Genomic DNA, 11,593 nt, shown 5'->3' with positions numbered 1-11,593 from the left:
GATACCTGACAAGTTTCAAGAAAAGTCTATTCCTGGTGACATTTTGCAGGCTCTGAGGACGCAGAAGGTAGTCAAATGCATTTGACCATACTCATAGCTGAGCGTGTTCTAGAACCCATGTTTTCAATACCCGGGCCCTTCTTAGAACCAAAAGACCTAGAATCTCAGAAATTCTAAATGACTTGCATGATGGCCCAATATTCATATCAATTTTCACAACGACTGCATTAGAAAACCAAACTGTGGCCCCAGTTTTAAGGGGTATTGCTCCTTATGCCTCCCAGGACAACAATGAAATAGAGCTTTCTACTACTCTGTACTCACTAAAAATCAAGACATCTTCCTAAGAAAATGAAGCCGAGGCAATCACCCAAGCTCTGTGCCCAGCACAGAACAGCCCAGGAAATTTACTCATGACTCAGCGTTCCTAGGAAAGAGCAAAGGCCTGATTCTGACTCAAAGACAGGCGATTATAGAGGCTCATAGGGTAACCGTGTTTGTGGGAAAAGAGTGCCTGGTAGACATGTGAGAGGCCTTGTGATTTGGGGACTGAACAAATCACAGGCGTTCCAAGTGCACTGGTGATGTGTTGTGTGACTGGGAACTTAGTTCCTTTGAGTTTCCTCTTCTTCATCAATACAGCCAAGGTTATTTATGAACAGCTCTGAATATTCTAAAACACTTGTTGATGCTCTTAAGGGGATCCTGTCCAGCTGTCCCTGCCAAGGACACTCCCATTATCACCAGGACCTGGGTTCCACACGCTCCTGCTTGAGGCTTGGGTTCTCACAAGTGATCTGGGGAATTCCCTGTGCTTGTTTCAGGGGTCCCAATTCTGCGCTGATTTAACAGCCACTTCATTACCTCTCCAGCAATGCCTTCTTCCCAGTTCTATAACTCTAAACATATAGCCACAAATGACCCCTCTAAGACAAATTTACGTCTTTCTTTTTCCATCATTATTCTTCTCCAGAAGGAGGCATATTAACAGCAGAAGTGAACAGTAATGCAGAACATGAACCCTATCCTCCGACAAATCTAAATCTTCACGACCATTGGACTTTGTGGGACATTTTCAGGAAGTAGTAACTCTGGCAGGATGTTACATTGAGGGTTCAGTATTTAAATCTATGACGCTATATGGGGAAAATAAACTGGGAAAACAAATTTCAAACTGCTGACTTCATTCTGGCTATGTTTATACCACACCAATAAAACTGGTTGGAAAAACAAAAATTGAAGCAACTTGACTCTCAAAATGACATGAAATTACAGGTGACCTGTTGGTTTTATTCTTTTTTAATAACAAAATCAAAAAAATTAAGCACATACATGACATAACTGTTCTTCTGATACACGATGAATAACCTAAACATTTTTCCATCACTGTGAATCAATTTGCTTATACAAAAATGCACTTTCCCTAAAACCCTCTTATGCCATTTGCTTGATTCAAATATTCTTTGATAGACCAAAAGGCATCAAATGACTAAAAGACACTGAAAAACTAAACACTGCCTCATGTGTGTTCTTGGTGACAAGGCTTTTGTTCTGCATAACCAACCAAGTATGCTGTTTACATCATTTCCAACTGCCCGACACTCGTGAAGAAGTCAAGTTCCTGGTTTAAAATGAAAACCTGCCCGGCCCTTGGCAAACATTCAAATCTTACAAATCATAGTCTGCTATCCAAGCCTAGCAACCGGGATGAGCGAATGATCAGGAACAAAGTCAGGCTCAGAAAGATGTGGCAGAGCAGGACTAACGCAAAATCATGCTTGCGCTCATAGGCATCGTTTTCATGATCTTCTTTTTGCCCACACAGGTATTCTTTCATCTTCAAGCTTTGCAAACAGTAGCACGTTAATCTTCACAACATCCTTGTGAGCTGGGCAGCTGGTACGTGTTATGATCCTCTGTATTAACGATGGAAAGACGATAATGACAGTGATAAAAATTAAGACACATCAAACAGCATCAGCACTCACATCAAAACACCCGTGGATTTCCCAGGTTAAAAAAAAAAAGTGGAAACTGTCAAATGTATTCTCATCTATTTTACTATTACACTGTTGCTAAGTTCCAACTAGTTTTGAAAGCCTAACACATAAGGAGTTGAATTATTGCATTGTTCAAAGGGGCAGAGAATTCTCTTGGGAAATCAGGCATTTATTTTAGTTTTTTTTTTAAATGAAAAGCACTAGTGGAGTTGAGTCCAGAAATGTTCTCTAGACTCCACTGGGTCTCCTGTCTGCTCTTTATTCTAGTGTGGGGAAGAGGTGACATTTGGCTTAGGAGAGGGAAGACTCCTGGGCGAGGGGAAGGGCTCATGCAGGCCCTCGGCAGAGGAGGGACCTCCCAGGTAAATCAGGTGGTTACAGCCTTATACCCGCCTTGAAGAACGAAGGACCCCAGGGGAAACTCTTCCTGTCTTTGGGTCTTAAACGTCAATGTAGTCCCCGCGGAACACAAATAAAATCAGCGTGATTGTGGTGATTAAATTTGCTCTGGGAGAGAAGAGGACTCAGCGAAGGAGCCTTAGCGCACGTTCTTAGGCTGACAGGGAGCGTTTCTCGGAGATTCCTCCCGTGTTTCAACAAGTCATTTGCCTCGTGGAAGGGGGAGGAAAAAGTGAATGGGCTCCTGCCGCCTACACCATGCCCTTCGCAGGCCGAGGCCTGTGACAGGGCTCCCTGTGCTCCCCAGAGGAGCACTGGGCCGGGGTAGGGATTTGCAGTGAAGACCTGCACCGCACCCACGAGGGGGCCCAGCGCTTCAGCATCCTCACCCCCAGCAATCCTCCGGGACTCTCTCTTTGGTCTCCCCCTCTCCTGTGCCTGCTCGGGGTCACATACCCCGGCTCAGCAGGCCGCTTCCCTCGGATCCCACGCGAGGCCTAAGCCTTGCCGCCCGCGCTCTCTTTGAACACCTTTCCCCAGTGGCGTGGGCGGAGGCGGGAGGGTGACCAGCTCATTCTCTTTCCTTGCGGGCGGGGTGCTGGGCCGAGGGCTTCCAGCCCCTCCTAGGAGGAAGTGCGCCGGGAATTGGGGGCGGGGAGGAGAGAAAGGGGTGCGTCGAGCCAGAGAGAGGCAGAGGGGGCCCTGGAAGGAGGAGAGGAGGAGGGGAGGATGGAAGGGGTAGGAAGCTGGGAGAGGAAGGGGAGGCGAGAGAGCGGGAGGAGGGAAGCGGGAGGAGGGGCGGCCGGAGGGGGAGGAGGGGAGGCGTTGCCCAACGCGCCCTTTCAAGTCTCCGCGCTCCCCGCGGCGGCGACGGCCCGGGGGCGGTGGCTCGGCGTCACCTCCCCCGACCGCCCCCTCCCCGGCCCCTCCTCCGTGCCGCAGCCCTGCTGCCCCGCCGGCGGCGCTCTGGAAATATGAAGAGACGCTGCAGCTGCGGCGGTGGTGGCGGCCACTGCAGCTCGGAGCGGCGCACGCGGCTGCCGGGGCAGGACGCGGGACCGGGCGCAGAGAAGCCGGGGCGGGCTGCAGAGAGGCAGGGACGCAGGCAGGGACGCGGACCGGGCCGGGGCTCCCACAGCCGCCGGACGGCGCCCAAGGAGCGCGCGCGCCACAACCCCGCGCTTCGCCCGCTGGGCATGGGGCGCGCCGCAGCCGCCTGAAGCCCCGGCCTGGCCGGGCCGCACCCGGCCGGAGGCGGAGGGCACAGCGCGCGCTCAGCTGCCCGGACACCGGATCGGAGCGCGGCGAGCGAGAGGGCCCCGAGCAGGACTGGAGATGTCCTGGCCGCGCCGCCTCCTGCTCACATACCTGTTCCCGGCCCTCCTGCTTCACGGTGAGTTTCCGAGGGCCACTCGCGCTCCCAGCCGGAGGGGGCAGGCCCGGCGCCGCGGAGCCAGCGGAGGGGTCGGGTCTGGATCGCTGCACGGTCTACACTGTCCCCTCGGCGGGGCGGGTCCGAGGGGAACCCCGTGCCCGCCGGCTCAGCTCTGGAAGAGGGGGTCTCTGTCCGCTTTCCCGGGCTCGGAACCCCTCTCCCCCAGGGCGCCTGGAGCTCTTTGCTACGGGACTGTTCTATTTGGGAGGGTCGAAGCTGTCCCACGCAGACACCTTTTTGTCCAGAATCCGTTGAATACAGTCCGAGGGAAACTTTCGTCCACTCTGCTGGAATTTCCAACTGTACACTGCCTGGAAATTGCCGGCTCTGCGAGCCTTTTTTCAAAATGTCAGAAGGCAGCAGGCTCTTGATGTGGTCCAAGCTTTTAGGAGAGTGGAAAGAGAAACTGATCATTTGGGGAAGACACATCTGTCTGCCTTCTGAGGACTAGTGTTTGTTACAGTCTGCCTGCACTTTGCCTCCGGATTGAGGCGGGGTTGTGGGGTTTTCTCCCAAGTAGACTGTTGCGTTCTCTGGGTGTAGTTTTAAGAAACAGGGGACTCCTATTAGCCAAGAGTTAATTGTTACAACCAGTCTCCGAAGGTGCACCCAAACCTGACGCCCCATTTCCTGGGCTTCTTGTGACACTTTCCGCCAGGGGTTCTAGTAAACCTTTAGCTGGAGAACATCGGCGCTTTCAACGGGCTCCCAGAAATTGCACTGAAAACACCAGAATTGCTTTGGGGTGGACAAGGCAGGTTTTATGGCGCGTCGCTCTCATAATATTGACAGGCCATGGCAGATCATGCTGTGTTGATGTGGGTGTCCTGAGCAAACTGTCCCTAATGCTCAGACACCTGATATTTCAACAGCGTGACTTCACAGCTCTCCTTCCTCAACGCCCACCACAGCCACCCCAAACCTGCAGCGGGCTCCGGCTTCAGAATGCATGGTAGCCAAGACTGAAAGTCAGGCTGAGGACTTTCCCTCCGGAGGATCTAGGAAAGGGAATTGTTAACCCACAAGCTACTGGGATGCTGTTTTCTTTTTGTCCTGCCCCAGGTGGGTGGCTTGCAGAGCTTCACAGGCTTTGTGAACTTGTCTGGCTGGGCCAGACCTGCCCAGTTGCCAAGGTGTACTGAGAGCTCCGGTGATCCCAGAATTTTAACAGTCAGGATGGAAGGCTTGCAGTTCGAGGGCAAAAAGAGAGAAGGTATAATTATAGGGTTGGACTCCTAGGCCCATCTGCTTAGAATTATAGAGCAGTTTTAATCTTTGGCTGAAACATGAAACAAATCAGAGCCAATGAACAGATGAAACAGCAGCTGCCACACACACAAGAAAAAAGAGAAAGAGATGAAACGGGGAAAATTGTCCCCCTTAAAAAATTGTTATTAATCTGTGAAGAAAAAAGAGTATGGTCAAATGATTTTAAAATAAAAACTCATTACTTGAAAGCTTGGCATGAACAGCATTTTTTGGGGTAAAATCATTGCCTTTTAAACTACAAAAGTGATCCTCAGAGATGTAATCTAGTGTACCTCTGAACATGTTCTCCCCGTTTTGAGAGGTAGGGGTTGTAATTATACTTCCTATCTACCAGTCCAAGATGGGGTAGCAATGGCTGATAGGCAACAAGAGCCCAAGTATATCCTGGATGAGGACAGTAGCCCCAAATCTCCTGAGTTTGAGAATTTGAGCCTGGAGTCTTCTGTAACTCGGAATCTGTGGGAGGAGGGCACCCCAGATCCCATGGTGTTGGGAGGGGGATGGGGAACAAGGAAATAACTGAGAAGGACAGTCTGAGCTAAAATGGGAGCACAGTGGAGCCAGACCGTTTGCTTGCTGACACGCGTGTGTGCACACATGTGTATATGTACAATATATATGAAGATAACATAAGATAAAAAAGGAGGTTTGCAAAGTTGAGTTGGATGATATGGATAAACCTGTAAAAAGTTATTCAATTTCAGAATGAATCTGCAATGGCATAATTATTAAAATTAAGTTGCTCAAAGATCTGCTTAGATCCAGCAGGGAGTATCAGACTCTGGTGCAGAAAATAAACAGAGGAAATCACTGTTCAAGTTATAGATCCTCAGGATTTAAGAAAGGTTTGCCATAATTAGCAAGAATAATGTAAAGCACCCAAAAAGAATGGGATATTCTTTCTTTCCCCTTTCCCCCATGACTTCTACTTGATTGAAGTTTTTTTTTTTTTTTTTTTTTTTTTTTTTTTNTTTTTTTTTTTTTTTTAATACTTTCAAGTTCTGAGATAGATGTGCAGAATGTGCAGGTTTGTTACATAGGTATACACGTGCCATTCTGGTTTGCTGCACTCATCAACCTGTCATCTACATTAGGTATTTCTCCTAATGCTATCCCTCCCCTAGCCCCCCACCCCCAGACAGGCTCTGTGTGTAATGTTCCCCTCCCTGTGTCCATGTGTTCTCATTGTTCAACTCCCACATGTGAGTGAGAATACGTGTTGTTTGGTTTTCTGCTCCTGTGTTAGCTTGCTGAGAATGATGATTTCCAGCTTCATCCATATCCCTGCAAAGGACATGAACTCATCCTTTTTATGCCTGCGTAGTATTCCATGGCATATATGTGCCACATTTTCTTTATCAAGTCTATCATTGATAGGCATTTGGGTTGGTTCCAAGTCTTTGCTATTGTGAACAGTGCTGCAATAAACATACATGTGCATGTGTCTATAATAGAATGATTTATAATCCTTTGGGTATATACCCAGTAATGCGATTGCTGGGTCGAATGGTATTTCTGGTTCTAGATCCTTGAGGAATCGCCACACTGTCTTCAACAATGGTTGAACTAATTTACACTCCCACCAACAGTGTAAAAGCGTTCCTATTTCTCCACATCCTCCCCAGCATATGTTGTTTCCTGACTTTTTAATGATCGACATTCTAACTGGTGTGAGATGGTATCTCACTGTGGTTTTGATTTGCATTTCTCTAATGACCAGTTCTCTAATGATAAGCTTTTTCTCATATGTTTGTTGGCCACATAAATATCTTCTTTTGAGCAGTGTCTGTTCATATCCTTTGCCCACTTTTTGATGGGGTTGTTTGTTCTTTTCTTGTAAATTTGTTTAAGTTCTTTGTAGATTCTGGATATTAGCCCTTTGAAGTAGTTTTAACAGCAAATGGGTATTACTCAACCTAACCAAGAGAATGGTTTGCTGAGTATGTCCTACTCAACAGATCGGCATTTTGCAAGCATTTAAGAATTCTGTAGTAACAGATGAAACGTTATCATATATTTAAATAGAAGTTATAAATCTGAAAGCAATTCTTGAAATCTTCTCAGAATGGATTAGTGATTTTTTTTTCTGATAACTAGGCACTTTATTTTGCTCACCATGTGATACCATTTGTCTATTTATGAGTCAACTTAATAAGTAAAAGCATTTGTTGTATGGTGTTGAATGTTCTTGTGACAAACTTTAATAAATTTAGTTTCACACATCATTTGGAGATTATTTGTTATACCACCAAGCCAGGTTAAGAAGTGTAAGAAGCGCATGCCGTGTGAGGTTGCAGTGGATACCATCATGCTTGGCATCCAGTCTTTGTTCAGTTTTGTAGCTACTTCTATTTCAATTCATTGCCACTTATAAATCACCCTTAAATCCTATCGCAGAGTAAATGAGGTTCTGGCAAGACTTAAGCCTGTTGTTTATTTAAGGCTGCAAATGTGGTGCGAGACCCAAGTTCAAAATTTGATGGCATAAAAGTATACATGTCAGTTTTACTTCCCTCCTCTTCAAATTCTGAAAACAATTGCAATACTTAATCCAAATAAAGCCTATTGAATGTCATGAAGGTATGCAGCTGGAAGATGTCCATGATCACTGTTTTCTTTGCTTAGATAAAAGCCGCAAAAGTTTCAGATGTCAAATTCTAGAAATCATTCAGCTCCAAAACACAGATTAGCACGAGGTGTCCAGAATAAGCGTGCCTGTAATGCCACAGCAGAGTGCCTGATTCTCTTTGCTAATGGAAACATTTGATTTTAACTTTTGGAGCTGACATTGGGAGAGGTGTTCTCTTCCCACATGCTGTTTACTTTTGTAGAATTCTTTGACTTTTCTGAGAGGTGAAGCCTCTTTCAGCTCTTGCCTTTCATTAAAGCTTATTCTGTCAAAACTTTTAAAAACTTTGCAGATTACTAAATTAGAGTTTAACTGACAAAATGTAAGGAAACGTTTATGTAAGGTAAAATAGAAATCTTTGAAAAACTGACTAAGGACAGTTTTTGTGACCAAGAAAACACTGTTCTTCCTGCACTTTTCCCCCCTTAGTCATAAAAAGAAAATGAAATCTTGAAAAGAAGCATGACTCCTCGGTACCCAACAGGGGCAAGGGTCTCAGACAGCTGTTAAATTTCCTCTTGTTAAATAAATTGACAAGCCAATTTTATTCTTTTATACTAGCCAAGTTCATTCTTTTTTCCCTTAAATGAGAAAAGAACTAAATATAGATGGTTGATATGTCTGCGTGTTGACATACTACTATTTAGGGACAGACTGATGACAATATAATCAATCAAAGGGAGGCATAAAACATTTCAGACCAGAAATAGAAGATGATGTGTTAGTGATTGTCTACATCAGTTGAAAGATACACAGCAGGGCATGTCTTCAGCAGACTCTTCCCCTGGAGTTGAAGTGATTGCAGGGAAAACTTTAGGAAAAAATCCGCTACCATCCTCTAAATATGCCTTCCTAATGGGTTGGTTTTGTGAATAAAGGCCACTGCTTAGTCCTCTCCAATTTGGGAATAAAATTATTCTGGAAAGTCATGCGATAGGTCTGTACATACATATCAAGGTTGAAGAAAGGATATAGTATCGCCCTACAATTATTAAGGGTATTTTGTTCTGCAAGCGTTTCCCAATTTCATTCATTCAGCTAACCATTTAGTCAGTAAGTTCATCTATGAGGGCCTATGATGTGCCAAGTGCCACCACTTGCTAGGTCCAAGGACCGAAGAGGAACATTTCCCCTTCCTTGAGGATTCTTGAAGAATATCTAGGGGAGGAAAGAGAAGAAATACTGACTGTCGAGCTTCAGAGCTGGGTGGATGACACACTGCAGTTGATTGCACTATTTTCCCTCCTGGGAATCCCACAAGTGTGCATACACATACACACACCCAACAACTGTGTCGAAGAGGGTGGTTGTAGCTAGTCAGCTGCAGATCCAACATGCAAACTTTGCAACCTCTGGCTCGGCCCCAGTGTCCACCCTGAGGACTACACTAGAAGAAGGCACAGATAAATAACTTATTTTCAACTAAAGTCAAATGGAACCAGGAATTTGAAAACTTGATTTTATTATATTACTCGTAAAGAGAGAATACTTTTAGATATGAAGATTTCAAGATGGGCAAAAGCAGCAAGCCTACTACAAAACAATGGAAATAAAAACAAGAACTTGGTAAGCACAAGTACCACAGTGGTAGTATAATTCAGTTCTGTCTGCAATACATACATGCTTTTATTTCAAAAAATGGAAAGCTGTGCTGGAGTTTATCTACCAGCACCCACTTCAAAGCGCACATTTAACAGTAATGACTGCTTATTTAATTGGGCAGGCAATTTCATGGCTAAGTAATTACCTGCATTTAATCTAATCAGTCACATTTTATGTATCACAACAATTCTAACTTGAGAACACTTTTTTCGGTCTGATTATTAAAGTATACAGGGCACATTATATAAAGTATGGAAACTTGCAAAATGAACAAGAAAAGAATCATTTTAAGCTCTCTCTCATTATTGATATTTTGACATTATACTTAGTCTTTTTAAAGTTCAGGCTTTTTCCCTTAAGCATTTGAAAACACGTATAGAGATTAACCTGATCAAAGATTAGTTTAGCCCCAAGTGTGCTTGAAAATTATTGTTTTCTTCACAAATAATTTTACATTTTATTATGTGTAAAATAGATTGAAACTTTTGATTTCTCAGTCAATATAGACAGGCAGGTGAAAAACTATGGAATACCTCCATCTGGATAATTTAGATTGTTAAAACTTTATTGAGGCCGGGCATGGTGACTCACGCCTGTAATCCCAGCACTTTGGGAGGCGTAGGCGGGCGGATCACCTGAGGTCAGGAGTTCGAGACCAGCCTGGCCAACTTGGCAAAACCCTGTCTCTACTAAAACAAGTTAGCGCATGCCTGTTATCCCAGCTACTCGGGAGGCTGAGGCAAGAAAATCGCTTGAACCCAGGAGGCAGAGGTTGCAGTGTGAGCTGAGATCGTGCCACTGCATTCCAGTCTGGGCAACAGAGCGAGACTCCATCTCAAAAAAAAAAAAAAAAAAAAAAAAAAAAAACCCACAAGACTTTATTGAAAAATCAGGGTCTTGGTCATGGCGTATACTGTCCTACTTAACTTTTTCCTGTATATGTGGCCATGATTTGTGCCTAAGAGATATCTGAGTGCATAGTAGGCACTCAATCATGTGTTGAATGAATGAATGTTGACTTGCAGAAGTCCAGCAGGCACCCCACCCTCTTTCCTCTCTGACTCTCTACAAAGGCTATGTTTGGTTTCTGCATAGACTGGAGTGCTTGCTCAGAGCACCATAGGTTTAGGAACGAGATCTGCTGTGGATGGCTCTAGCCGAAGGACTGTGTGTGCTCCGTTTGGAAACTATGCCTAGGACTGCTTTCTGTGCATCATCTGGTGAATTCAGGGGATGTGAACTGTTAACCTGACACATAGGCCTTTTATTTAGGGCATAAACCTCCATGTAAATGGTCAACCCTGTGCTTCCTTTCATTTAGGTAACTCTATTTTTAAAATGCGATATCATTGGGAATTTTCATTCTCTGCTAGACTATTGTGATTTTGATTGTAGTTATAATCATTATGTAGTCATGCAGGATTACTATCGTAGGGTAATGGATTCCTTGGGTGTAAACCACTAGTGTACACGTGCAGGTGCACACACTTACACACCACCAAGCCCTCCAGAGCTCCAGGCTCTCATATAGTGCTCTGGAAATGGTCATCTGTAAAATCATGTCCTAAAGCACACAGGACTTAATTTGTTTCTAACAGGTGAACCATTCCTTCCAAAATCTACTTTATTGCCTGACATTCATTAGAAAGAAACTACTCCTTTTGTCATAATAATTTTATCTGGGCCCATACCATTGGACTCCCAGTGTTTGAGACCATTTTATGGTGGAATCATTTGGATAACCTTATTCAGAATTCCCCTGGACTGGGAACTGTCTCTGGATAGCTTCCAGCTTAGATAGTACCGTGGACTAACTTTATACGTTCTCAATCAAGAGTGCCTCTGTTCCTGTGTAGTAGCTAGCATTTGATCAAATGAGATGATATATACATAAAGTGAATTATCAAGTGTAATGCAAACATTAGTCATTATCATCATGATCATTATGTTTAGTTTATAGAGGAAAAAGGAAGGCATATATTAGATGACTTACCCAAAACCACTTTGAAGACCAAAAACTCGCAGCCATTTTCTTACTGTTTGTTTAATCCTTTCAGATTCTCTTGCAACAAAGTCTTAGTGAATGGGAGCTCCATTCCTGGTCCCCTTAATTAACATCTAGAATCTTCAGCTAATCAAAATGTTGACATTATTTATGTGTGTACTCTCACTTATAGTATATGGTTTCTAACTTGTTTTATATGTAAAATAAGAGAAAAAAGCTTTCCATAGACTACACAGAGTTGATACATGTTCATT

The 11,593-nt window shown here is 44.5% G+C and overlaps 1 protein-coding gene across 1 annotated transcript in view; it reads left to right on the top strand.

The window, feature by feature from the left end:
* Window positions 1–3,368: 3,368 nt before the first annotated feature.
* Window positions 3,369–11,593, top strand: part of APCDD1 (APC down-regulated 1) — a 34,038-nt gene continuing 25,813 nt past the window's right edge. The window contains exon 1 of the mRNA XM_017514176.1: window positions 3,369–3,792. Within this exon, the coding sequence (XP_017369665.1) occupies window positions 3,735–3,792 (58 nt within the window). The 5' untranslated portion in view covers window positions 3,369–3,734. The remainder of the gene's footprint in view (window positions 3,793–11,593) is intronic.

The sequence above is a fragment of the Cebus imitator genome, unplaced genomic scaffold (assembly GCF_001604975.1).
Source record: "Cebus imitator isolate Cc_AM_T3 unplaced genomic scaffold, Cebus_imitator-1.0 Scaffold518, whole genome shotgun sequence".
Taxonomy (NCBI): Eukaryota; Metazoa; Chordata; class Mammalia; order Primates; family Cebidae; genus Cebus; species Cebus imitator.
Note: the sequence above shows the minus strand (reverse complement) of the source record. Positions and strands in the feature narration are given on the sequence as shown.